This window comes from Cervus elaphus, chromosome X (genome assembly GCF_910594005.1).
Source record: "Cervus elaphus chromosome X, mCerEla1.1, whole genome shotgun sequence".
In the NCBI taxonomy this organism is placed as follows: domain Eukaryota; kingdom Metazoa; phylum Chordata; class Mammalia; order Artiodactyla; family Cervidae; genus Cervus; species Cervus elaphus.
In genome coordinates, this window is record NC_057848.1 from 103,045,646 (window position 1) to 103,072,789 (window position 27,144).

Genomic DNA, 27,144 nt, shown 5'->3' on the forward strand with positions numbered 1-27,144 from the left:
TTTTATGTCTCTGAAATGGTCCTCTTTGGACCGTCATATGACTTATTCCCTTACTTTCTAAATGATAGAAATGCCTGTCACTTTTCCCAGGGAGACCTTCTCTGACTAACTTACTATTTTAAAATTGTAAATCATCACCCCTACTAGCACTATTTCATTTTTGTTCATAGTAATAGTCATCATTTAGCATACATTCTATATGCTTTATTCTTTGCTAATTGTCTCTATTAACATTATAGTATATTATTTTTTTTCAGTTTCTTTTTTTTTTTCCTTTCTTTTTTTAATAAAATTGAAGTAAAATGGTATGGTGTTAATAGTGGTTGCCTCTGGATAGTGGGGTTATGAATAGCTTTTGTTCTGTTTTTCTATATTTCCTAGCTTTTCTTCAATAACTATGTATTAAATAAAATTATAATTGTAATGTAATAAAAATTATATTCAGAAACGCACATATGTTTTTAATTTTATAATCTTAAACATGATTTCTCATTTAAAAACAACCCAAAAATGGGGCTTCCCTGGTAGTCCAGTGGTTGGGAGTCTGCCTGTCAATGCAGGGAACATGAGTTCAGTCCTTGGTCCCAGAAGATCCCACATTCTGCAGGGCAACTAAGCCCAGGTGCCACAACTACTGAGTCCATGCTCTAGAGACTGCAAGCTGCAACTACTGAAACCTGCATGCCTAGATCCTATGCTCTACAAGGGAAGCCACTATAATGAGAAGCCTATGCACCATAACGAAGAGTAGTCCCCGCTTGCTGCAACTAGAGAAAGCCCATGCGTAGTAATAAAGACCTAGTGCAGCCAAAAATAATAATTAATTAATTAAAAATACATTAATACAAAAATAGATACATTTATGAATTGAATTCCCCTTTGTGATTGAAAAAGTTAAAGGATAATGAGGATAATAAAGGTTTTAGTGTTTCTTCAAACTTAATAAAATCATACTATTTCATCTTTTATTGTCTCATTCCTGTAGATCCTAGATCAGCATATTTACCAGCCAGATAGTAAATATATTAGGCTTTGCAGACCATATGGCCTCTATTGCAGACTGAGCGACTTCACTTTCACTTTTCACTTTCATGCCTTGGAGAAGGAAATGGCAATCCACTCCAATGTTCTTGCCTAGAGAATCCTGGTGGGCTGCTGTCTATGGGGTTACACAGAATCAGACACGACTGAAGTGACTTAGCAGCAGCAGCAGCAACTACTTTGCTATGGTGCAAAGCAACCATAGCCAGTTTAAGGTGACTGTGTGCCAATAAAACTTTATTTACATAAACAAGCAGGAAGCTGGATTTGGTGTGTGGGCTATAATTTGGAGACTTCTGCTATAGATTGTGGATTAAGCTTTCTGATGCAAGCTCCTATAGCTCAGAAATGAATATATAAGTGTGCTACCTGAGCACTGGTTTCTTTACTGTCCATCAGCTCTTAGTGGATAATATTAATAGATATTTTTTGTTTGATTTAAGCTTTGTAGTCTTTAGAAGATCTGTGCTTCCAAACAAGAAAACTAAATAAGTGAGTTCTAATATCTATAATGATTATTTGCTTTTGATTTGAGTTTAAAATTTATTCAAGTCATATTCATCTGATCCTTAATCTTCATCTCAGTGGAAGGTATTCATTATGTTTATTTGGAATTTTTATTTTTTTTTAATTATTAATTTGGCCATGCTGAATGGCTTATAGGATTTTAGTTCCCCAACCAGAAATTGAACCCAGGATATGGCAGTGAAAGCACTGAGTCCTAACCACTGGACTGCCAGGAAATTCCCTATTGGGGATTTTTAAAACTCATGGGCATGCTTGAGGCTCTGGTTTGATTTTCAGTCTTCCTGTGTCCTAGACATCAGGAATGCAGTTAACTTTTCCCTTATTCTCTTCTGAGGATGTGTAAAATACTGAGAGTTAGAGTTTGAGAATCCTACATGACTAAGACCATCTGTGGTTTATCTAGGATAGTACTTCAAATTGGCAACTCAATTTATATTTTTAAATCTTTTTTCCACAATGATACATACAGACATTTGACTTATGTTATCTATGTACATGAAAATGATTTAGATTTAAAAATGCCAAAATTTCCATTGTACTTCATTGCAGTTAAGAATTTAAAATGTTAAAACCCAAATACTTAGACTTATAACTTCCTAGTTACCGATTTTTAGATTTTCTTTTGATGTCTTTTTTGGGTAAACTATAAAAATTTTATGTTGTTGCTATATAAACATGTATTCAGCAGATTTATAATGGTTTAAGTAGTAGTGACTTTGTGTTTTCTGCATTAAAAGCAGTGAAATAATAATCTTTAAGTGTTATATTGAATAATTTTTAAATAATTGTCTTTAGGACTAAAATATTTCATCCTAAATTAAATGACTGACTTTACAGTTTTTTGATATTTTAATTTTTTAATAAGATATCCATTAATCTAGGAAATTTAAATAACTAATTTCTTGAAACTGAAATTAACTTGGAACATGAAAGGTTTCTATTTTAATTAGAATTTTTTTTCCAGTTTTGTCCATCAACTAAAGGCACAACCAGATACCTCACTTCTACTGGTGCTGATGGAACAATCTGTTTCTGGCAATGGCATGTGAAAACAATGAAGTTTAAGTAAGTTTAGAATTTGGTTAAAATTTTTATGAAAAGAATGTTCATTTTTCTTTATCATCTTGAGAGATTCTTGATAGTTCATGTATTAAATATGTAGATTATGTGTGCATGGGTATGTGTGTACACATCCATACTGACTTCAATTGGATGTTAGAGATTTTAGAGTAAATTTTTTATTAAACCAATGTTAAAGAGACTATACACAAAATTTTGATAAGGAGTATTTGTTTCATTTCTTACTGTGATAAGAACACCTTGAACTTTTCTTTGTGATGGTAGTAAGTAACATGGTAACTTATTTGTAAAGCTAAAATAACAATACTGATAGCATAAAGTATGTTTGTAAGTTTAAATGCATTTTTAACTTCAGTAGTGGAAATAGTACCTATTGACTACTTCAGTTTTGTGGTTTCTATAATATTGATGATAAATCTGTCAATGTCTAGCAGTGTGCTAAAATTCTTATGCTTTAAAAGAACATGATGAAAAATAAAACATCTTACTTTTCTCTTAGAGATCGCCCAGTGAAATTTACTGAGAGATCTAGACCTGGAGTTCAGATATCTTGTTCATCTTTCAGTTCTGGTATGTATAAAAATTTAGTGTTTTGAGTACCTAAAATATTGTTATAAAAGATTTTTCAATTGTAAAATATTTTTCAGTTTTGTGGAGAAAAATGCATATGTTCGAGAATTAATAGACACATACTAAAAATGTGAGCCATGTTATAATAGACCTTTGTGGATTCTAATTAACATATAATAGAATTTGAGTTTTTTTGTTATTTACAATTAATGTGTTTTTATGTAACAATGAATTTAGTTGGTAAAAAGTACAGCCTTCCCCCAACATTCATACACAATTCAACATGAAAGTCCTACCCTGACTTTTCAGAAAACATGTACTGTGGCTCCATATAGAAGACCCGTTCTCAGTATGTAAACAGTGCTTTTCTACTGCTATTAAGAATTGTATGCTAATTAACCTTCTATTTTTTTTTGTTGTAAAATATAGCATTAAATTTACCATTTTAAGAAACATTTTTTAAGTGTACAGTTCTGTGGCATTAAGTACATTCACATTGTTCTGCATACATTACCACCATCCATCTCTAGAATTTTTTTCATTATCCCAAAAGCTGCTGAGTTTTCACCCTTAACCACTATAGCCACTAAACAGAGAATTGTAAATATAGATTATTTTATAAATAATTGTGGAACATTATGTTTTTATAAGATATAAAGCAATGAATCCCTCAAGGCTTTTAGTGTTTATGATCCAAAGACCTATATTTGGTGTAAAAGTTGTGTTTTTATTGGGTGAGGGATATAGTTGTTCCTTAAATAGTCCTCTTGTTTTTCTTGAATTTTACTTATTTTTGTCTGAAATATTAATATGCCTTTAATAGTTAGAAGATAACCTTGTGTTTGTTGAAGACTTTTTTATTAATAAGGTAAAGTATAACTAAGGAAGCAATCAGAGGGTTTTTAAAGTTTATTGGTATAGTTTTCTTAAATGTTTGTTTGTTTTTTAATCCTCTAGGTGGTATGTTCATTACAACAGGTAGCACTGACCATGTGATTAGAATATATTATTTGGGTTCTGAGATCCCTGAGAAAATTGCTGAATTAGAGTCACATACGGTAAGAACAAAATGAAAAACTTAAATATCATGCTTTCTTTTTAAACACCCATGGAAAGCTGGTTTTATTTCTTCTTTGCTGATCTCTAATCTAATATAGATTTGTCCTGAAACCTGTATGGTAAGATGTCTCTTTAGTGGTAAAGATTGGTATGAAACTCTGAATTTAGTATGCTTATAGTATTTAAGACAATTTCTGACTATATGAGAAGGGAAAAATATATATTACAGTAATAATTTATTAAAAATCATCTTTTAGCCTGCTTTATTAATCATGTAAGTGTTTGTTACTTTGAAGTCTACTTATTAAAAGACATATTAAGGTACATCTTAGGAAAACAATTCTTTTCACTGAACTTAGCTCATTGGTCTTAGTTTGATTGTTTTCAGAATGCCATCAGACTCCTGAAATCTAATCCCACTTAATTGTCAACAACAGCCTTCCATACAGGGAACAGTTTTATACTAGGGTGACAGCCATTGGTGCTTGGGACTTTTCTTCTCAAGCTGTCTCCACTGTTGTGTGACATTTACAAGAAATTTTGGAGCCATTATTGTTTGTTTATATCCCTGTATACCTTTTATTTCTTCCTCCTCTTTATTTCCTTACCTTCTTCTCCAGACTGTTGTTTGCTATTGAATACGGGAGTATTTGTTTCAACTCATTGTAGATCTCGTGTTCCTCATTGTCAAAGCTATATAGTCTGCATCTGAAAGTACCCAGCTTTATAAGTCTTACTATTATTGTTCCTACTACTTTTGATGCTTAATTGATTTGGAATAGTATTAGTACATATCAGTAAAACACAAAATTTCCCTGAAAGATAACTTTTAAAAAAAGATACTTTGTGAGTTCCAGAATCACTCAGGTTCCTGAAATTTGAGTAAAACAGAGACCCCTGTTAGAAACTTTTCCTTGAACTTTTGCAAACAGCCTCCTGCTTTTGTCTTATCCTATGAACATAATTGGATATTCAGCTTATGAAGAGTTACTGAACCAAGCTGAGCTCTCACCTTGGGGTAACTTATTCCTAGATACTAAAATCCTGGAATATTATTTCAACTGTGAAATATAAAAACTTAGGAAATATATAACAATCTCAATCTTGAGACTATGCAGTGGGAAAAATCCACTTGTGCTAGAGCACACAAAGGAGGCATCTTTACAGTTACCACCCAAGCAAGGTGTGTATACAGTGGGGCAAATTTATTGAGAACTGAGAAAAGAGGAGTAATAAATGGGAAATAATTGAGGGGGAGAAGATGAAGAAAAATTGATTGGTAGAGGGTTTTTTTGCAGAGGCCCAGATAAAAAAAAGTCAAAAAACTTAAACATTCCCTGTTGAAATTAGTGGCAGCTGTTAGTCATTGAAACTAAGACATCCTTTCAAAACATCTAAAACCAGTTACTAGAACTGGCAGTGAGAGTCCTGAATCTATCAGATAAAAATACTCAGTGAAATCATGGAACAGTGCGAATCACAGATATGCCTGAACACATGAAGATGGTTTAATGTGTTTTTAAGATGAAAAAATAACTAAATATGAAGACATTTAGTATCTGAGCTTTTTATTAAAATTTAAGTACAAATAAAAAAATAAAATTAAAAGAAATTAAGTTCAAATGTAGTTCAATAATTGCGGTTTGTGAAAATGTTTACTACATTTGAAGGTACATTACTATAGCATAATCACTACAGTACACATTATATTTGTAATAAGTGTAGTTTAGTCATAAAGGAAGATTCAAACAACAGTATCTAAATTAAGATACCTAAAGACTGTCAAATGAATTCATTGTAAAATAAATAAACCATGTGAGAAACAGCAAATGACTGATTTGTTTTCTGAAATTAAAAAAAATGTTAAGTGAAAAATTTAATTCAACTACTATTAAATGAATTATTTTAAAGTGGCATTTTAGTGTGTTGTTTTATTATGGGGAATATAATAAACTAACACCTATTCAGAACTATCTTGTCTCTTGAGATTATGGTTTAGAAACAGATTTGCTTATATTTAGAAAGAAGTTTGTCTCAGATTACTGCTGATAACTATTCCTCCTTAGTTAATAATTTCAGTCTTCATTAATTTTTTTAAAGAAAATTGGAGATTTTTTTTAAAGAAAATTATAATGTTAAAAAAATCTACTTAATGAAACTTTTGCATGTGAATTTGAGGGAAAGAGTACTTTATTAATTTTAAAAATAATTCTAATCACAAACCTTTTGTTTTATGTCTTAGGACAAAGTTGTTGCTGTTCAGTTCTGTAACAATGGAGACAGGTAATTATGTAGTACATATCTGTATAAACAGATGTTTAACATATTTTACCTCTATGTCTTCAGAAAAAGCTACTTCTACTATAGATGTTTTATTTCTGTCTAGTTAATTAAACTGAAAGCTGTTGTCTATTTTTGATGACATTCTCATCCCAGATCTTTTTTTTTTCCACAACATTGTTCATTTATTGTTTTTCCTTTTTTCTTGCCTGTGATTTCATTTTCTTTCTTTTTTTAAAAATTTTATTTATTTTTTCCCAATTATTTTTATTAGTTGGAGGCTAATTACTTTACAATATTGTAGTGGTTTTTGCCATACATTGACATGAATCAGCCATCGATTTACATGTGTTCCCCATCCCGATCCCCTCTCCCGCCTTCCTCTCCATCCCATCCCTCTGGGTCTTCCCAGTGCACCAGCCCTGAGAACCCATCTCATGCATCCAACCTGGGCTGGTGATCCGTTTCACCCTTGATAGTATACTTGTTTCAATGCTGTTCTCTATGAACATCCCACCCTCGCCTTCTCCCACAGAGTCTAAAAGTCTGTTCTGTATATCCGTGTCTCTTTTTCTGTTTTGCATATAGGGTTATCATTACCATCTTTCTAAATTCCATATATATGCGTTAGTATACTGTATTGGTGTTTATCTTTCTGGCTTACTTCACTCTGTATAATGAGCCCCAGTTTCATCCATCTCATTAGAACTGATTCAAATGAATTCTTTTTAATGGCTGGGTAATATTCCATTGTGTATATGTTCCATAGCTTCCTTATCCATTCGTCTGCTGATGGGCATCTAGGTTTCTTCCATGTCCTGGCTATTATAAACAGTGCTGTGATGAACATTGGGGTACATGTGTCTCTTTCAGATCTGGTTTCCTTGGTGTGTATGCCCAGGAGTGGGATTGCTGGGTCATGTGGTAGTTCTGTTTCCAGTTTTTTGAGGAATCTCCACATTGTTTTCCATAGTGGCTGTACTAGTTTGCATTCCCACCAACAGTGTAAGAGGGTTCCCTTTTCTCCACACCCTCTCCAGCATTTATTGCTTGTAGACTTTTGGATAGCAGCCATTCTGACTGGCTTGTAATGGTACCTTATTGAGGTTTTGATTTGCATTTCTCTGATAATGAGTGATGTTGAGCATCTTTTCAAGTGTTTGTTAGCCATCTGTATGTCTTCTTTGGAGAAATGTCTGTTTAGATCTTTGGCCCATTGTTTGATTGGGTCATTTAATTTTCTGGAATTGAGCTGCAGGAGTTGCTTGTATATTTTTGAGATTAATCCTTTGTCTATTTCTTCATTTGCTATTATTTTCTCCCATTCTGAAGGCTGTCTTTTCACCTTGCTTATAGTTTCAAACCTAGACATATATCTACAAAATACAGTTAACCTTTGAAAAACATAGGTTTGAACTGTGCAGGTCCACTTATGCATACTTTTTTTAAATAAATATATTAGAAAACTTTTTGTAGATTTGTGATAATTTGAAAAAAACTCAGACAAATCACATAGCTTAGAAATATTGAAAATATTAAGAGAAAGGTATGTCATGAATGCATAAAATATATGTAGATATATGTATAACACATAAGATATGGGGTCTTCCATCTTCGCTGGGACGTGGGATCTTCCATCTCCATTGTGGCATGCAAACTCTAGTTGCAGCATCTGGAAAAACACTATAAATCAGTGTGTGTGTGTGTGTGTGTGTGTGTGGTAAGTCACTTCAGTCATGTTCAATTCTTTGTGACCCTATGGACTGTAGCCCGCCAGGCTCCTTGTCCGTGGGATCCTCCAGGCAAGAATACTGCAGTGGGTTGCCATGCCCTCCTCCAAGGGATCTTCCTTTGTACTGTAATTCTATTCCCTATAGTGGGAATATATAAATGTATGTGTCTATATAAAGTCTGAAAGAATAGAAACTAAGTTACAGATAGTAGTAGGTTATAGGTTATAGTTAATAGGTTAATGAATGTATTTTTATTTAGTTTTATTGAGATGTATTCCACATAAAATTCAGTGTTTTAAGTATATTCCCAGGGCTGTGCAGCCCTCACTATGATCGCTTTTATTTTTTAATTAAAATGTTTTTAATTTATAAAATTATATTAATTTCAGCTATAAAAGATGGTGATTCAATATTTTTATAGATTATGCTGCATTTAAAGTTATTATAAAGTAATCACTATATTTCTCCATGCTTTACTCTTATATCCTTATTGCTTATCTGTTTTATACATAATGGTTTGCATTTCTTAACCCCATATTCCTAGAACATTGTCATCACCCCCAAAAGAATTCCCATATCCATACCCTTTAGCTTTCAAGTTCCCATCTTTCTACACATCCCTACCCTCAGCTCTGAACAACCATTAATCCAGTTTTTATTTTTGCTGATTTGCCTATTCTGGACATTTCATATAAATGAAACCATACAGTATTTGGTCTTTTGTGACTTTTTTTACTTAGCATGATGTTTTCAAGATTCACCCATGTTGAAGCATGTATAAGAATTTGATTTCCTTTTTATGGCTGTCAAGAATTTGATTGTATGGCTATACAATATGTTTATCCATCTATCAGTTGATCAACATTTGGGTTGTCATCACTTTTAGAATATAATGAATAATACAATGAATACTTGTATACATGTTTTTCTGTGGACTTATGTTTTCATTGCTCTTGTATACTTATAGAGGAGTAGAATTGTTGAGTCATGTGGTACTGTTTATCATTTTGAGGAACTGCCAAACTGCTTCCCAAAGTGTACCATTTTCATTATCCACAGAAGTGTATGAGGTTGAATGTATTACTTTTATAATTAGAAAAGTAGTGATTTCCATTCTGGAGAAAGGGAATAAGAATATTTTAACTGTTCCTTTGCAGTTTAAGATTTGTTAGTGGAAGTAGAGATGGAACAGCAAGAATTTGGCAATATCAGCAACAAGAATGGAAGAGTATAGTACTAGATATGGCTACGAAAATGACTGGGTAAGATTGGATGTTAGATATTTTAGTGATGCTCATATATTATAGTATCTTTTACATTATTGTGTTCTATTTAATAATGATAATAAATGTCTTTTTAATTTGGAGTTGTTAGAAATTTGTATCTGTGTTTAGTCTCTTAAGAACATTGTCTTTAACCGTTGATTGACCGATTGGATGATAGGAACATATCTGACTCATTCAAACTTCTGGTGTTTTGTGATCCAAAGATCTCTGTGCTTTACTAATGCCTATAGAATCATTCTCTGCCCTAGTTTTCTATAAGTCATTTTTATATTTATTTATACTAGAAAACTTTGGGGGTTGTCTGTATTAAATGTCATCTTTTTTATAAGATATTTCTCTGACTTACTGAGAATACCTTTGTGTTTCATATTGTTAGCATTCCTACTCAACATTGTAAATACAGTTAATCAGAATTACATTTCATCATCTTCACTGTTAACTGGAAGATACATAATTACTGCTTTAGGATACAACAATTTCTTTAGGGTATGATCCTGAAGTTAATTATTTTCCCATTAATAACAAATATAGAATCAACTTTGTAGTCATAGTCAGCTACTGATGTCATTTGATTAAATCAGTTAACTGAATTTCTTACTGCTTTTTTGTATAATACCTATTTTAGTTTCAAAAAATGAATATTTAAAGGAATAAAGTGTCCATTTAATTATGTTTTTTTTCATATTTTCTGGTAGCCAACCTGACCTTGTATTTTACTTTTCAAGGTATCTGAGGATTCCTTTCTAACTTCACTGTTTTATTGCTCCCATTTAACTAACTATAAAATTTTTGTCATTTTGTGTTTTCTTTCCTCCCTAAAATAACTATAGATGTTGCCCTATGTGATATTAATACTTTTATTATTTTATTTCAAGTGTAGTTAAAGACAGAGTTTAGGACTTTTTTTATCTAAAAAGTTGCATGCTTCTAGGGAGATTTTCTTCATAATTTGCTATTTAGATGCACCTTTGTTCAATATCTATTAGCCCTGAAATTATTTTGTTTAGGAACAATTTGTCATCTGGAGAAGACAAGGTCACTAAACTTAAGGTGACTATGGTGGCCTGGGATCGATATGATACCACAGTTATTACTGCAGTGAACAATTTCCTTTTAAAAGTATGGAATTCTATCACAGGCCAACTTCTTCATACTTTATCCGTAAGTATTCTGTTTTTGGAATAATTAAAAATGATCTAAAAGGGCATTATTCTAGAAGACAGGAAATTTAAGTGTTCTAGTTTGCTTTCTATGGCTTAATATTCCTTGGAGAATTATTAAAAGTTCCTTTGTTGACATATCTACAAAATAAGGATGGCACATGGTGTAGTATGAAAATTTTTCAGGATCTTTTCCCATATTTATTTACCCATTATGTTATCATGTGCAGTCAAGGGTATATAAGTTATTTGTTCGTAGCATGAGTTGGGATTTTTTTGTTGTTGTTTTTAAGGGTAGAGCTGGCTTTATTTAACCCAGTATATACAAAATAGTAGCTTTTCAACATGATATAAGAAATATTAATGAAATTGTTGACATTTTTTCATACTAAATCTTTGAGATCTAGTGTGTATTTTAAGTTTATAGACTATCTCAGTTTCCAATAGCCACATTTCAGATGCTTAGTAGCCACATGTAGCCAGTGGCTACAAGTCTTTATCTCTAAAAATCACAACTTCAAAGGCCATTTGTAGCCATTGTTTTTATAAAATCCATGTAAAACTCTGTCTTAATTAGTATCTTAATTTACAGTTCTGTTCAGTGGTAGTCTTCCCATGGGCTGATTCATGGGTCATCTTTCCAGTGAATTTTACTGAAGAAACTTTAAAACAGACTATTTTTAGTCCTTATAACAGTTAAATCTGCTTAGTTTGGGTATAGAATTTATATTTTATATGTTAAGAATTTGTGTACCAGAGTCTTACTAGGGTGTGAAGTTCTTCAATTCAACAGATACTTATTGAGTATCCATTGTTCCAGCCACTGAGATAGCTTTAAATAGTAGATTAAAGAGTCCCTATCCTCCTGGAGTTTATAGCCTATTAAATAAAACAAAGAAACAAGCATTTAATCAAGTACATGCTAAGAAGAGCAAAATGCAAGTTTCTACTAGGATAACCAAACCTGGTCTGGAAGGGTCAGAGAAAGCTTCCTGAGAAGGTGAAGCTTGTGTTAAGATTTGTAAGATAGGTAAAAATTTCCCAGCTCTCATCCTAAATGTCACCTCCTTGACAAGGCCTTCCTTGAGCAAACAATCTTGGGTAGCCTTCCAGTCATCATCTTGCTTTATTTTCATCGTAGTGTTGATCACTATCTAGTATTTTCTTACTGTATTTTTTGTTTGTTTATTTTCTGTCTCAGCGTGGTAGGGGATCAATACATATTTGGTAAATTACATGTGTGAGGAGGTTGACAGTTCCCTCCAAGAAGAGGGAAAAGCATGTACAAAGGTCTTGAGGTAGAAAGGAGGTGAAAGCCAATTTTTTGGCTAAAGCACAGAGAGCAGAAAGAGTATCACCTGATAGGAGGAGAAATAGGCAGGGGCCAGACCATGCAAGGTCTTGTAGGATCTATCCTGAGACCAATAGGTACCATGAAAAAGTTTAAAAGCAAAGGAATAGCATGTGAATTTTGCTTTTGAAAACTGCCTCCTAATTGTAGCAACAGAGTAGAGAGAATAGATTGGAATGAGATAAGGATGACTCCGAGTATACTGTTGGATTCTATGATAGGATGGGCCTTAATGATAATTTGGATTTGTATCGTAGTGGTGGAAATAGAGGTGTGCTTAATAATTAAAAATAGGGCAGATGATAAATCTTAAGATATTACTTAATCTGACTAGGTTTTGTTTCCCATGACCAAGGATCAAAAATGGAACCCCCTATTTAAAAGTCTGTCTTCCCTAATGTACACTAATGTAGTTGTATCATTATCATTTGACTTTAACAGAGTAATTTTACTGCTTACTGATTAGGAACCTGAGAAAGTATTTACTATATCAAATTGGATATTCAGTAAGAGATTTTGTTATGACAAATAATTTTTTTGATAATCACTGGGAAAAAAGTGTTTTGTTGGTATTTATTGAAATGGGTTTTACCTCTTCATCTTCCACTTTTCATTTTGAGTCATTCTGAAGTTACTTTTTAATAAGCTACATTTTTAACATAATGGTAGTAGGGCAGGATAGTCTTCTATTTTTTATGCAATGATTTGGGGTAAAATGCACTTTTTAGATTCACAACATGTGATTATTTCTGGAAGCTTCTGATGTGTAATATGCTGATATGTTCCTAAGTGAAATGCAATTTCAGGATGTCCCGCATGCTTCTCTAAAACTTGGAGCCTGTACTCTAGCCAGGAATTAATGAAAATGAACAGTGATCTAAATTAGCTGTTGACAAACTTTTTCTTTAAGAGGCCAGATAGTAAATATTTTAGGCTTTGCAGACCACATATGGTCTCTATTGAATATTCTTTCGTTTTTTACCACCTTTTAAAAAATGTAAAAATCATTCCTTAGGCTCTCTGTCCAGAAACACTGGGGAGCTAGTTGGCCTAAAGTTTCCAGACTCCTGATCTAAAGTCTGTAGAGATGCTGATATTGATTTTTTGTGGGGGAAATATAGGAACATTGATTTTCAAACTTATTTTTTAGCAGCATATCCATTTTTCAGGTAGAATATTAAATGAAACCTTCAACTATAAAGTAGATAAAGGTAGAAAAGACAAACTATAATTTGTTGTTTGAACATATCATAGGTCTTCCTATGATACAATATGAATATCAGTGAGTACTGGATGAAGAATAATGAAGGTTTGTCTGTTATTACTGTGTCAGAATTGGGTGTTAATAAGAGATTTTGTTTGTCACATATTCTGTGACCTTTTAATAGCAAAGTCCTCGGAATATGAATTCCACTTCAGGGGCCTGATTTTGGATTGTATTTCAAATACCTTTCAGGTTTTCTGTCTATTGAATATTTTATTAAGTGAAAGTGAAAGTCACTCAATTGTGTTTGACTCTTTGAGACCCCTTGGACTATATAGTCCTGGAATTCTCCAGGCCAGAATACTGGAGTAGGGAAGATCTCCAGGGGATCTTCCTAATCCAGGGATTGAACCCAGGTCTCCCACATTGCAGGCAGATTCTTTACCAGTTGAGCCACAAGGGAAGCCCAGGAATACTGGAGTAGATAGCTTATCCCTTCTCCAGTGGATCTTCCCAACCCAGGAATTGAACCGGGGTCTCCTGAATTGCAGGGGAATTCTTTACCAACTGAACTATCAAGAAAGCCATATTTTATGAAGTCAGTATTTAAACATATAAGGAACTCTGACAACTATTTCTTGTAGTGTCCATGTTTGTAAATGCTGTTAAATTTGCATACATGAATTCATCTGAATCAGATTGATAGGATATCCTGAGATCTTTTAACCAAATAAGACAGATATTCAATGTTGCTTTTCATTTTTAATATTGATTTTATCACAGGGACATGATGATGAAGTATTTGTTTTGGAAGCACATCCATTTGATCAAAGGATCATACTTTCAGCAGGTCATGATGGGAACATTTTTATTTGGGACCTTGACCGGGGGACCAAAATTCGGAATTATTTTAACATGGTAAGGGAAACCTATGCTTGTGAAAGTCGCTCAGTCATGTCCGACTCTTTGCAACCCCATGTTCTATACAGTCCATGGAGTTCTCCAGGGTAGAATACTGGAGTGGGGTAACCTTTCCCTTCTCCAGGGGATCTTCCCAACCCGAGGATTGAACCTGGGTCTCCTGCATTGCAGGCAGGTTCTTTACCAGTTAAGCCACAAGGGAAGGCCAATCTATGCTTAGTTGATATAAAAGCAGACTATGATAATTGGGTAAAGTATACTTAATGCCAAGGAACCTCTTGCCCTCTGTTTAAATCCATGTAATAACTTAGAGAATGACTCAAGATCTGAGAGTAAGACCAATTGAGAATTACGCCTTTCAGGGTGTCTCTGTTTTGTGGTGTTAACATTTTCCAAATTCTGTTTCCGAGCTCTTAGTTCTAGAAACTCAAATTGAATAAGCATTTGAATTTAACACTAAACAAAATTACAAAAAAGTTAACGTTTAAACTATAATCCTAATGAATGAATCACAACAGTGACTGCATTGTATCGGTCTCTGGTAAATCCTATATAGTTTAGTTAGTAATCAGGAAGTTGTTTGTCACACATGGAATTGGAGATGTGGATACTCCTAAGATATATTTCATACAAACAATGGAAAAATATGGTGAAGTATCTCTTCTCCCAGTTGAACACCCTCCTATGGTGATGGGAATACTCATATTTCCCATATTTATTGTTCCTTTCTGAAAAATAGTTCTGACTAAATATTTCTAAATTGTTGGCCTTTGAGCTACCTTTTATAGGCTTTATACAGATTCATAGTGTTAATAATAACCCTTTGTCTTTTGTCAGTGAGATTGATTTGTGTGCTTTAATTTTAGGATGGTTCTTTTAAAGTTTGATTTGAAAAAAAAAGTTTGATTTGCGGTTTAAATAATATCTTGACTTTCCTGAAATAGCACCTTTGTCAATTTGGTTGTGTTTAGGTCTTTTTTATCCTCCTCAGTCATTCATGCAGTCCTTCTTCAGTTAGGGCATTGCTAGTAATGGTTGATGCGATACATTGCATATTGAATCTCCCTAATTTCTTTCAGAGCTTTACTATTGCAGTAGGATTCTGGCTAGAGAAATCAGAGAGTACATTGGAATGTTCAGGTATCACAGAATCCACGATATTAGCAAGCAGAAGCTACTGGCTACTTATTATTTGAAAATTACCTCCTAAGGTGACTTAAAGTGACTTCTAAATTTCAGATTGAAGGCCAAGGCCATGGTGCAGTGTTTGACTGTAAATTTTCACCAGATGGAAACCATTTTGCCTGCACTGATTCGCATGGGCATTTGCTGCTTTTTGGATTTGGATGCAGTAAATACTATGAAAAGGTTAGTATTCTTAATTGTTGTTATAGATTGTGATTTTTGATAGTATCATTCATACATCTCATTTGAAGCTTTACGGTTAACAAGGGTCACTATGTTTCAATAGATATAAAATAACAAAGTCGCTTTTTTTTTTGGTAAAATTTTTTATCACTGCCAGAATATAAGGCTTGGCAGTTCAAATTACTATTAAGATGTAGGGTGATGTAGATATAAAAATTCATTGGAAAATACTCTTGCTTAGTACATATTCTCTCTCTGTACTACATTTTAGGTATAATGAGAGAATAACTTGACCAGGTTACATCCTTTATTTATCCTAATTTAGGAATAAACAGCTCATTGCTGAATGTTTATTTTACCTATTATTGATCTTGTTAAAATACTTTAGAAGCTAATTTAATTGGTTTCTTTTATTTTATTAGCTGTGAGTTTAGGATAGATGATAGAATCTTGGGGTTGGAAAAGAACTAGAATCTTTGAGTTCATCTTGATACTTAATCACCTTTGTGTCTTTCATGCATTGATATTTACCTGTCTCACCATTTATATTATACTCTGTCTATTCTTGTTTGAATAAAAACAAGAAAAAATAGTTATTAAATTTTGTATGTTTTTTGCAACTTAAAAATAACTAACTTTATCTACTACATTGTTATTTTGCTTCTTCTTATCCTAATTGGAGAAATATGTTAGGGAAGGGCCAGAAAATAATATATATTATAGGGTTTTGTGGAGAAAAATAGGATTATGATCTAGGTGATTCACTTCTACCTAGGGAGAACACGTGACAATAAAGGAGTATATAGATAATGCAAAAATTGTCTGATTTGAAAAACAAACATGATCTAGGAATGAAAATAAATGCTTGTTAATAAATTTTCTATGCACATTAAATACTAAAAGTCTATCATAAAGATTCCAGATCAGATGTTCTTCCATACTGATTATCGACCTCTTATCCGTGATGCCAACAACTATGTATTGGATGAACAAACCCAACAAGCTCCTCATCTCATGCCTCCACCATTCTTGGTGGATGTTGATGGAAATCCTCATCCCACAAAATTTCAAAGACTGGTACCAGGACGGGAAAATTGTAAAGATGAACAGCTTATACCACAGCTGGGATATGTGGCTAATGGTATGTTATCAACAAAATTAAATTTAAAACATTTTGTAAAGTATTAAACTTACTGTTCTCTCCGTAATATATCCCCATGCTAAACTATGTAGTAGGTTATAACATATTTTACCTGAAAATGAAAAGTGTTAGTTGCTCAGTCATGTCCAACTCTTTGTGACCCCATGGACTATTGCCCACCAGGCTCCTCTGTCTATGGAATTTTCCAGGCAAGAATACTATAGTGGGTTGCCATTCCCTTCTCCAGGGGATCTTCCCAACACGGGTTTAGCTAGCAGATTTTTACATCTGAGCCACCAGGGGAGCCCCATATTTTACCTTTTCAGTGGCATAGAACTTTTTACCTTACCAATGTACTTTTTTGCATTGTTTATCTCATCTGGACACAGATAAATGGATTAGGGCAAACAAGAGTATACTCAAGCAGAGAATGTATTGACCTACTTCCTTAGAAACCTGAATATGTCTATGATTGTGATGCTTTTAGTATTGACTTCTAGTCATAATTTAAGCTGGTTTAAAATTCAACATTCAGAAAACTAAGATCATGGCATATGGTTCCATCACTTCATGGCAAATAGATGGGGAAACAGTGGAAACAGTGACAGACTTTATTTTCTTGGGCTCCAGAATCCCTGCAGACAGGAACTGCAGCCATGAAATGAAAAGATGCTTGCTTCTTGGAAGGAAAGCTATGACAAACCTAGAAAGCACATTAAAAAGCAGAGACATTACTGTGCCTACAAAGGTCCATCTAGTCAAAGCTATGGTTTTTCCAGTAGTCATGTATGGATGTGAGAGTTGGACTGTAAAAGGAGACTGAGTGCTGAAGAATTGATACTTTTGAACTGTGGGGTTGGAGAAGACTCCCTTGAGAGTCCCTTGGACTGCAAGGAGATCAAACGATTCCATTCTAAAGGAAATCAGTCCTGAATATTCATTGGAAGGACCGATGCTGAAGCTCCAATACTTTGGCCATCTGATGTGAAGAACCTACTCATTGGAAAAAACCCTGATGCTGGGAAAGTTTGAGGGTAGGAGAAGAGGGCGACAGAAGATGATGTGGTTCAATGGCATCACTGACTCAATGGACATGAATTTGAGCAAACTCCAGGAGATGGTGAAGGACAGGGAAGTCTATGCTTCCTGTAATCCATGTGGGTGCAATCCATGGGTTCGCAAAGAGTCAGACACGACTGAGTGACTGAAAAACAAAAGTGACTAAATTTACTAACTTTAATGTGTCAAGCTTTTTATAATTGGTGGAATTCTACTGCTCTTACTATTGGTATTTTGAGAGTACATAGTTAATGGACTGAAGAAGAGGAAATTTCAAGAACTATAAACTGGAAGGTGGCTGTTTACCCACCCTCATGTTTGAAATGTAAAGAATCATTGAGTATTGGGGAGGAGAATGCTAAGTGTTTAAATAACAATAGTATTGGTGGATATTGAACACGCAGTGATGAGTGTGATGCATGATGGGAGCATAGTAGAAAAAGACATTAAAAAACAACTCTTTTGGTTGACATGTTTCCCTTAGGTATACTGCCTCCATCCCACCCTGACACCAGAATGCCTTCATATGTTAGTTTGTTACTTGTAGGTTTTCTTCTAAGTATGAGGCAATGAGTTATTTATGTGCAAATGGAATTTTATATCCTTACTTGCAAATTAAGACTTGACCTATATAGAATGAAGTGTTACATATCCTTTTTATATTCTCTCATAAAGATTTGTAGAGCAATGAAATGGTGTTAAACATGTGATAATAGTTACTTTATTGATGCCATATTTAATTAAACAAGGGGGAAATGTATGAATATTAAATAGGAGGTAGAGCTGAAAACATATGAATTAAAAAATCTATATCATATTTTGTTTCCTGTAAGATCTGATCACTTGGCTACTCTTAGTAGATACCATTTATTCTGACTAGAAGACAAGATGAAAAACAGGTCTAAGATGTAGTTAAGAAAGAAAAAGATCATAGAAATAAATAAAATTTTCATTTGGACGTAATAATTGAATTTCATTATAAGAAATAATTTTTATACTCAAATGTATGAAAAGTGAAAATGAATGTTGCTCAGTCATGTCCAACTCTTTGCGACCCCATGGACTACATGGTCCATGGAATTCTCCAGGCCAGAATCCTGGAGTGGGTAAGCCTTTTCCTTCTCCAGGGGATCTTCCCAACCCAGAGATGAAACCCAAGTCTCCTGAATTGCAGGCAGATGCTTTACCAGCTGAGCCACAAGGGAAGCCCAAGAATACTGGAGTGGGTAGCCTATCCATTCTCCAGGGGAATCTTCCCGACCCATGAATCAAACCAGGGCCTCCTGCATTGCAGGCGGATTCTTTACCAACTGAGTTATCAGGGAAACCCTCACATCTGTCTACTGAGATGTTATCAAAAGAGACAATATATTAAAGACCATAATTTTGATTTCTTTCAGAAAGGAAGTTCTCATGAAAGATGCAAAGCATTTTCAGTGTTGAACTTATTAAAACCTTACTCAAATATTTACTCCTAACTTTTAGCTTCAGAGGAGCCTGATGGGCTTCAGTCCATAGGATCACAAAGAGTCAGACATGACTGGGCAAATGAGCATGCACACAAGAATATTCCATAGAGAAAATTCATTCTTAATAATTTAATCACTTTTTTTCCCCCTGTAAGATGAGAAGGTCCTCATCAGAATGTCTAATTTGGGGACATTGGTTAAGTTAAACATACAAGCTGACGTACTTAAAAGTTCTTTAAAAATATTTTGTTTGCTATGTGCTTTATTTTCATTTTAATCCTTTGAAAACTATTTGTCTAGCAACTTATAGATTGACCTTGATTTTACTCTACTTATGGTATACAAAAATGTAAATAATTTTGTGGCTTTATATCTTTGGTCTGATTTAGGTGATGGTGAAGTAGTAGAACAGGTAATTGGGCAACAAACCAATGATCAAGATGAGAGCATTCTTGATGGAATAATCAGGGAGTTACAAAGAGAACAAGATCTGAGGCTAATTAATGAAGGAGATGCTCCACATTTTCCAATTAATAGATCATATTCTGCTAATGGTGGTAAGTATGTATATATTTGTAAAAGATATGATGAATGTACTTTATTTTATCTGTACCAAATAATTACACATGAGGACCATTTTAGATTTTTAAATAAAAGCAACATTTTGTTAAAGTTTTGATATCAGATACACCAAAGTGCCATGATCTCATTATCATTTGGGAGTAAAGTGATTTAGCATGTTCTAAGGAATACAGACTGTGTATTTTAATATACTGTTTTCTTTTAACTTAGTAATATATTTGTAGTCTTGTTCTAATAAGCAAGGTGCTATAACAAGTCCAGTCCCTTCTAGGGGAACCAACCTATAAAGTTTTCAAAATTAAAATCACTTTAAATTTTAAAATTACTTTCAGAAATATTTGCTTTCATTTGTTGAAAAAGTGGGCTTCCCTGGTGGCTCAGATGGTAAAGAATGAAAATAGCAACATATCATCTGTCTCTCTTGAGTTTACAAAAACACACTGGCAGACAACAAGCCCTCTTCTTAGGGAATACAGTTTCTTAATCGACTCTCACAAGTTTGATCACATAGTATTATTCTAATCTATTGTAGGTCTTCCTTCACTTTACATGAAATGTGTTTATGCATCTGAGTTTTATATAATCTTAGGCTATGTTAGTTTTATTTTTGTTAAGAACTGTTCAACTTTAAAAATGCATCCTCTTATGGGATTTTGGCACATGTTTCTTTTTATGTTTAGATAATTGCAGTCATTGATTTCGGTAGTGTAGCATTTTGGAGTCCACAAAAATGTGATCTAAATTTGAGGTGATTCACAGGATGGCATCACCGACTCGATGGGCATGAGTTTGAGTAAACTACGGGAGTTGGTGATGGACAGGGAGGCCTGGCGTGCTGCAATTCATGGGGTCGCAAAGAGTCGGACACGACTGAGCGACTGAACTGAACTGAACTGAACTGAACAGGGTCTTTTACTCACTCTTTGATTTGTTTGGTATCCCATAAAATTAAAATTAAAATATTACTTGTTCATGTCATATGGAGCACCTATCTCATAAAACTTTCCTTAACCTGGAATAAGATAAGACATGGACTGATGATCCTATATGTCCAAGCCTTTTGTTCCTAAGACATAAAACTTTCTTAGAACCCTGATTTAGAGATCAGTAACTTCATTACTAGGTTTGCATGAATAGATTTGAATGCTATTAAGCAAAGAGATTCAATTGTCTTCTCATTGCAGTGTTCATTTGTTTTGAGTTTTTTCTGATGCATACTTTAATAGTTTAGTGTTTCAGTTTCCATTTTTGTTTCATTTGCAAATAGAACAAAATAATCAGAAACCTTTGTGGAGGATTAAAAAGAAAAGTAACATTTCTATTACTTATTTCCCTTTTCTTTCCTTCCTTACCAATTTTGAAACTGAAATTTTGATAGCTTAAATTTTGTTTTTTATAATTTTATTTTTTATTTTATTGTATTATTTTTAAATCTTTGGCTGCCCTGGATCTTCATTGCTGCGTGAGGGCTTTTCTCTAGTTGTAGCAAGCAGGGGCCCCTACTCATTGCAGTGCACGGACTTCTCATTGCACTGGATTCTCTTTGTTGCAGAGCACAGCCTCTAGGTGTGCAGGCTTCAGTAGTTGCCACATGTGGGCTCAGTAGTGGTTTTGGGCTGTAGAGCATGGACTCAGTAGCTGTGCACAGGTTCTCCTTTTTCCTTCAGCTATTTTTTTAATAACTTATATTTATGTTATTTGTTTATGTATTTATTCTTGGCTGCACTAAGTCTTCATTGCTTTGCTTGAGTTTTCTCTAGTTGCAGCGAGTAGGGGCTACTCTTTGTTACAGTGTTATGGCTATGGCTTCTCTTGTTGCAGAGCGTGGACTTATAGGCACAAAGGTTTCAGTAAAACTGTGGCCCACAGGCTCAGTAGTCATGGCTTATGGGTTTAGTTGTTCCACAGCATATGGAATCTTCTGTACCAGGGATAGAACCCATGTCCCCTGCATTTGCAGGCTGATTCCCAAACACTGGACCACACAGGAAGTCCTATAATTTTTTTCTTCCTATTTTTGAAAAGTTTATTGGGGTTTTATTCAGAAGCCTTTTAATGGGCTAAAGGTAGAATTTAGATTAAAAAGCTACTTTCTGAACTAGTACTAAGAACATGTATTAATCTCCCAAATATATTAAATACACTTTTTGTATTTACTGAGCGTTTAGTAGATGACAGATGTGAAAGTACTTTGAAAAAAATTAAAAGAGCTATAGAGACAATAAACATTTATTGAGTGCCTGCTTTATTTATAAGGCTATAAAGACCATAAAGGGGATACAGGAAATAAAGGGACAGCAATATTGTCTAGCAGTATTATCTTTGAATCTCTTATTTTATTTAGAGCTCTGATCTGAAAAAGTTTGGTGTCTTTCTTTGCTCAGAGCGTGGAGCATTCCTTTGTTTTTGTTTTAGCTCTGAGAAATCCAGATATGGACATATCTTCTTCCCCAAATGTTGGACTGCGACGTAGTGGTCAGATTGAAGGTGTCCGACAAATGCATAACAATGCTCCTAGAAGCCAGATGGCCACTGAACGAGATCTCATGGCATGGAGCAGAAGAGTGGTAGTCAATGAACTAAATAATGGGGTTAGTAGGTGAGTCAACATGGTAACATTCATAAGAACATTGAGAGTTTCCTTTTTTAGTAAATAAATTAAAATGTACTATGTTAGGCTAATAACTAAGTTTTTTTTTAAATTTAGCTGAGTCATGCATTAATTTTTCCACATTCTTCCATTAGTTCATTCCATAACAACTATTGAAAGATTATCTTAAATTTTCTTAGCTTGTTGCTAAATGGTTTGGGGAATAATGAAAAGTGAAAAACATGATCTCTGTCTTCTTTGAGTTTACAGTCTAGGTTAGAAGATAAGAAAAAATAGTATTAAGTAAGAACATGAGGCCATATGTGAGTAAATATGTCAGTGATACATGGACCCAAAAATTCAACAGTGGTTCTGAGGATACTCAGAATTGGAACAGTTTGGGAGTGCAGTACAGATATATAGTAGAGCCCAGTGCATAGTGTAGTTTATAAATATATTTAAGTAGACTTCTTTGGATGAAAAGATTTCATTAGGATGCATTTCAAACTTGGAATCCCTATCTTTATCTGTAAACCTTAACATTTACTATAATATTGACTTCAAATAATGCACAACAACTGGAAATAGATTTGGAAAAGAGAAAGCACATTGACAGAGGACCTATAAAATCCATTTAAATCATGATATCTTCCCAGTAGACCTTTTCACAAGCTGAGCCAACAAGTAGCAAAATTAATTTGGTTTCACCTTATTATTTCTTTAGCAGTAATAAGAAAAAGGGAGACATGGCTAATTTATGAACTGAATGCTACCCCCTGGCAGTAGAACAATTTAATGCAATTCTCTGCTCAAGGTGTTAAAAAAAAATAGAATTGAAAGCAGGGATTCAGATATTTGTATGCCAATATTTATGTATTATTCATAATACCAGAATGGTAGAAACAATTCAAAATATATGTCAGTGGATGAATTGATAAATAAAATGTGATAGATCTGATGCAGTGCCTGAAGTACTATGGATACAGGTTCATAACATTGTACAGGAGGCGGTGATCAAAACCATCCGCAAGAAAAATAAATGCAACAAGGCAAAATGGTTGCTGAAGAGGCATTAACATACAGCTGAGAAAAGAGACCTGAAAGGCAAAGGAGGAAAGAAAAGATATACCCAACTGAATGTAGTTCCAGAAAATAGCAAGGAGAGGTAAGAAAGACTTCCTAAGTGATCAATGCAAAGAAAAAGAGGAAAACAGTAGAATGGGAAAGACTAGAGATCTCTTCAAGAAAATTAGAGATACCAAAGGAACATTTCATGCAAAGATGGGCATAATAAAGGACAGAAACAGTATGGACCTAACAGAAGCAGAAGATATTAAGAAGAGGTGGCAAGATTACACAGAAAAACTATACAAAAAGATCTTAATGACCCATATAACCACAATGGTGTGATTACTCACCTAAAGCCAGACATCTTGGAGTGTGAAGTTAAGTGGGCCTTAGGAAGCATAACTACAGACAAAGCTAGTGGAAGTGATGGAATTCCAGTTGAGCTATTTCAAATCCTAAAAGATGATGTTGTTAAAGTGCTGCACTCACTATGCCAGCAAATTTGGAAAACTCAGCAGTGGCCACAAGACTGGAAAAGTTCAGTTTGCATTCCAATTCCAAAGAAGGGCAATGTCAAAGAATGTTCACACTACCACACAATTGCACTCATTTCACATGCTAGCGAAGTAACGCTCAAAATTCTCCAAGCTAGGTTTCAACAGTACGTGAACTGAGAATCTCCAGATGTTCAAGCTGGATTTAGAAAAGGCAGAGGAACCAGAGATCAAATTACCAACATCTGTTGGATCATAGAAAAAGCAAGAGAATTCCAGAAAAATATCTACTTATGCTTCTTTGACTACACTAAAGCCTTGACTGTGTGAATCACAAGCTATGGAAAATTCTTGAAGAGATGGGAATACCAGACCACCTTGCCTGCCTCCTGTGAAACCTGTATGCAGGTCAAGAAGCAACAGTTAGATCCAAACATGAAACAACGGAATGGTTTAAAATTGGCATAGGAGTATGTCAAGGCTATATATTGTCACCCTGCTTATTTAACTTATATGCAGAGTACATCATGCCAAATGCTGGGCTGGATGAAGCTCAAACTGGAATCAAGATTGCAGGGAGGAATATCAATAACCTCAGATATGCAGATGGCACCACCCTTATGGCAGAAAGTGAAGAGGAACTAAAGAGCCTCTTGAGAAAAGTGAAAGAGGAGAGTGAAAAAGCTGCCTTAAGCATTTAAAAAAACTAAGATCGTGCCATCAGGTCCCATCACTTCATGGCAAATGGGTGGGGAAGCATTGGAAACAATGAGACGCTTTATCTTCTTGGGCTCCAAAATCACTGCAGATGGTGACTGCAGCCATGAAATTAAAAAATGCTCCTTGGAAGAAAAGCTATGATAAACCTAGATAGCATATTAAAAAGCAGAGACATTACTTTGCTGCCAAAGTCTGTCTAGTCTTTGGTTTTTCCAGCTATGGTTTTTCCAGCAGTCCTGTATGGATGTGAGAGTTGGACCATAAAGAAGGCTGAATGCCAAAAAATTGATGCTTTTGAATGTGGTGTTGGAGAAGACTCTTTGAAAGTCCCTTGGACTCCAAGGAGATCAAGGAAGTCAATCTTAAAGGAAATCAGTCCTGAATATTCACTGGAAGGACTGATGCTAAAACTCAAGCTCTGATACTTTGGCCACTTGATGCAAAGAGCTGACTCATTGGAAAAGACCCTGATGCTGGGAAATATTGAAGGCAGGAGGAGAAGGGGATGACAGAGAATGAGATGGTTGGATGGCATCACATTCTCAATGGACATGAATTTGAGCAAACTCTGGGAGTTGGTGAATGACATGGAAGCCTGTCATGCTGCAGTCCTTGGGGTCGCAAAGAGTCAGACATGACTGAGCGACTGAACAACAACAACAGTGTACTTCAGTAGAATGAAATTCAGCTGTATAAACTTCTCATACTTGCTACATGCTTGAACATCAAAAACATCATGCTAAGTGAAATAAGTGAGACACAAAGGGGCAAATAATGTATAATTCTACTTATATATGGAGAAGGAAATGGCAAGCCACTCCAGTATTCTTGCCTGGAGAATCCCATGGATGGAGGAGCCTGGTGGGCTACAGTCCATGGGATCTCAGTGTTGGACACTACTTCACTTTCACTTTCACTTCCTACTTATATAAAATATCTAAGGTAGACAAATTGATAGAGGCATAAAGTAGATTGGCAGTTAACAGGCACTGGTAGGAGGAGAGAGAGAGTTACTGCTTAATCGTTACAAAGTTTATGTTTGGAGTGATGAAAATGTTTTGGAAATAGTGATGTTGGTTTCACAACTTTGTAAATATCAACAGAACCACTGAATTATACACCTAAAATGGTTAAGATGTCCAGTTTTACATTTAAAAATGTTTTTATTATCTGATTTTAAACCATTTGGTTTGCTTTTTGATGATCTTCTATTATGTTGACCTTCAATTTATTACTAGGGTTCAGGAAGAATGTCGAACTGTAAAAGGTGACATAGAAATCAGCCTTTATACAGTTGAAAAGAAGAAAAAACCATCTTATACTAACCAAAGGGTAAGTTTAGCTACAAAGTACTCTGCAGTACACTATTTGCAAATACCAAGTGTTTGAAAGGTGGCCGTTATGTATTAAGTGATTATTTTGATAGGTCTGTATATAGGGAAACTATTTTTTGAACCCCATATTGAGATATGATTATTATTAATAAGGATAAAATTGCGCAGCATTAGGACTCTCTTCCCAAGTCTAGGATGTGGTTATTGTAGGTATAAGATATTTGGATTAAAATATCATTTTCATTTGGTTAAAATAGAACCTTAAAATTATTGCCTGATCACTAATCACAATGTAAAACCAATGTTGAGATACCTGAGGCCAGAGGTTGACCAACTACTGCCCATGGACTAAATCTGGTCTACTGCCTATTCCTATTAATAAAGTTTTATTGGAACACAGCTATACCTATTCATTTATATATTGTCCATGACTGCTTTAATGCTCTATGGAGTTGAGTAGTTACCACAGAGATCATATCACCTGCAAAGCCAAAATATTTATACTCTGACCCTTCACAGAAAAAGTTTGCTCACCCCTGCTGTAGGCTTACTTCTGTCCTACCTAAACAGGTGCAAAATCTGATCTATACATTAGGAAGATTGATATTCCCAGTAGAGACTTGTAAACAGGGAGTAAGATCCTATACTCCATTAGGTGCATAGTAAACCCCTTACTAGGGCTTCTCAAGTGGCTCAGTGGTTTAAAAAAAAAAAAAGAAAGAAAGAAAATCCACCTTCCAATGCAGGAGACATGGGTTCCATCCCTGGGTTGGAAATACCCCCTGGAGAAGGGCATGGGTATCCACTCCAGTATTCTTGCCTGGAAATCCCATGGACAAAGAAACCTGGTGGTCCACAGCCCATGGGGTCAAAAAGAGTTGGACACGACTTAACAACTGAACAACAACAACAGGAAAACCCCTTACTAGTTCTTAGAGGCTGAACAAACTAGGGGCATAAAATACATAGTTTTGTTCCCAGATCTAATAAATGTAACTCCTAAAGAGTATGATAAATAGGGAAGTCTAGGTTGATTTTAATTTTATTAAACAAATATAGGGGATGGATGCTGAATTTTAAATGTCTTTCAGTATCAATAAACACAG

The 27,144-nt window shown here is 34.4% G+C and overlaps 1 protein-coding gene across 1 annotated transcript in view; it reads left to right on the forward strand.

Moving 5' to 3' along the window:
- BRWD3 (bromodomain and WD repeat domain containing 3) overlaps nt 1-27,144 on the forward strand; it is a 136,278-nt gene that overhangs the window by 53,244 nt on the left and 55,890 nt on the right. The window contains exons 9-20 of the mRNA XM_043895502.1: nt 2,534-2,634; nt 3,149-3,219; nt 4,177-4,277; nt 6,521-6,561; nt 9,449-9,553; nt 10,585-10,738; nt 14,076-14,210; nt 15,453-15,581; nt 16,497-16,722; nt 19,640-19,807; nt 22,248-22,431; nt 25,943-26,036. Coding sequence (XP_043751437.1) covers nt 2,534-2,634; nt 3,149-3,219; nt 4,177-4,277; nt 6,521-6,561; nt 9,449-9,553; nt 10,585-10,738; nt 14,076-14,210; nt 15,453-15,581; nt 16,497-16,722; nt 19,640-19,807; nt 22,248-22,431; nt 25,943-26,036 — 1,509 coding nt within the window. The remainder of the gene's footprint in view (nt 1-2,533; nt 2,635-3,148; nt 3,220-4,176; nt 4,278-6,520; nt 6,562-9,448; nt 9,554-10,584; nt 10,739-14,075; nt 14,211-15,452; nt 15,582-16,496; nt 16,723-19,639; nt 19,808-22,247; nt 22,432-25,942; nt 26,037-27,144) is intronic.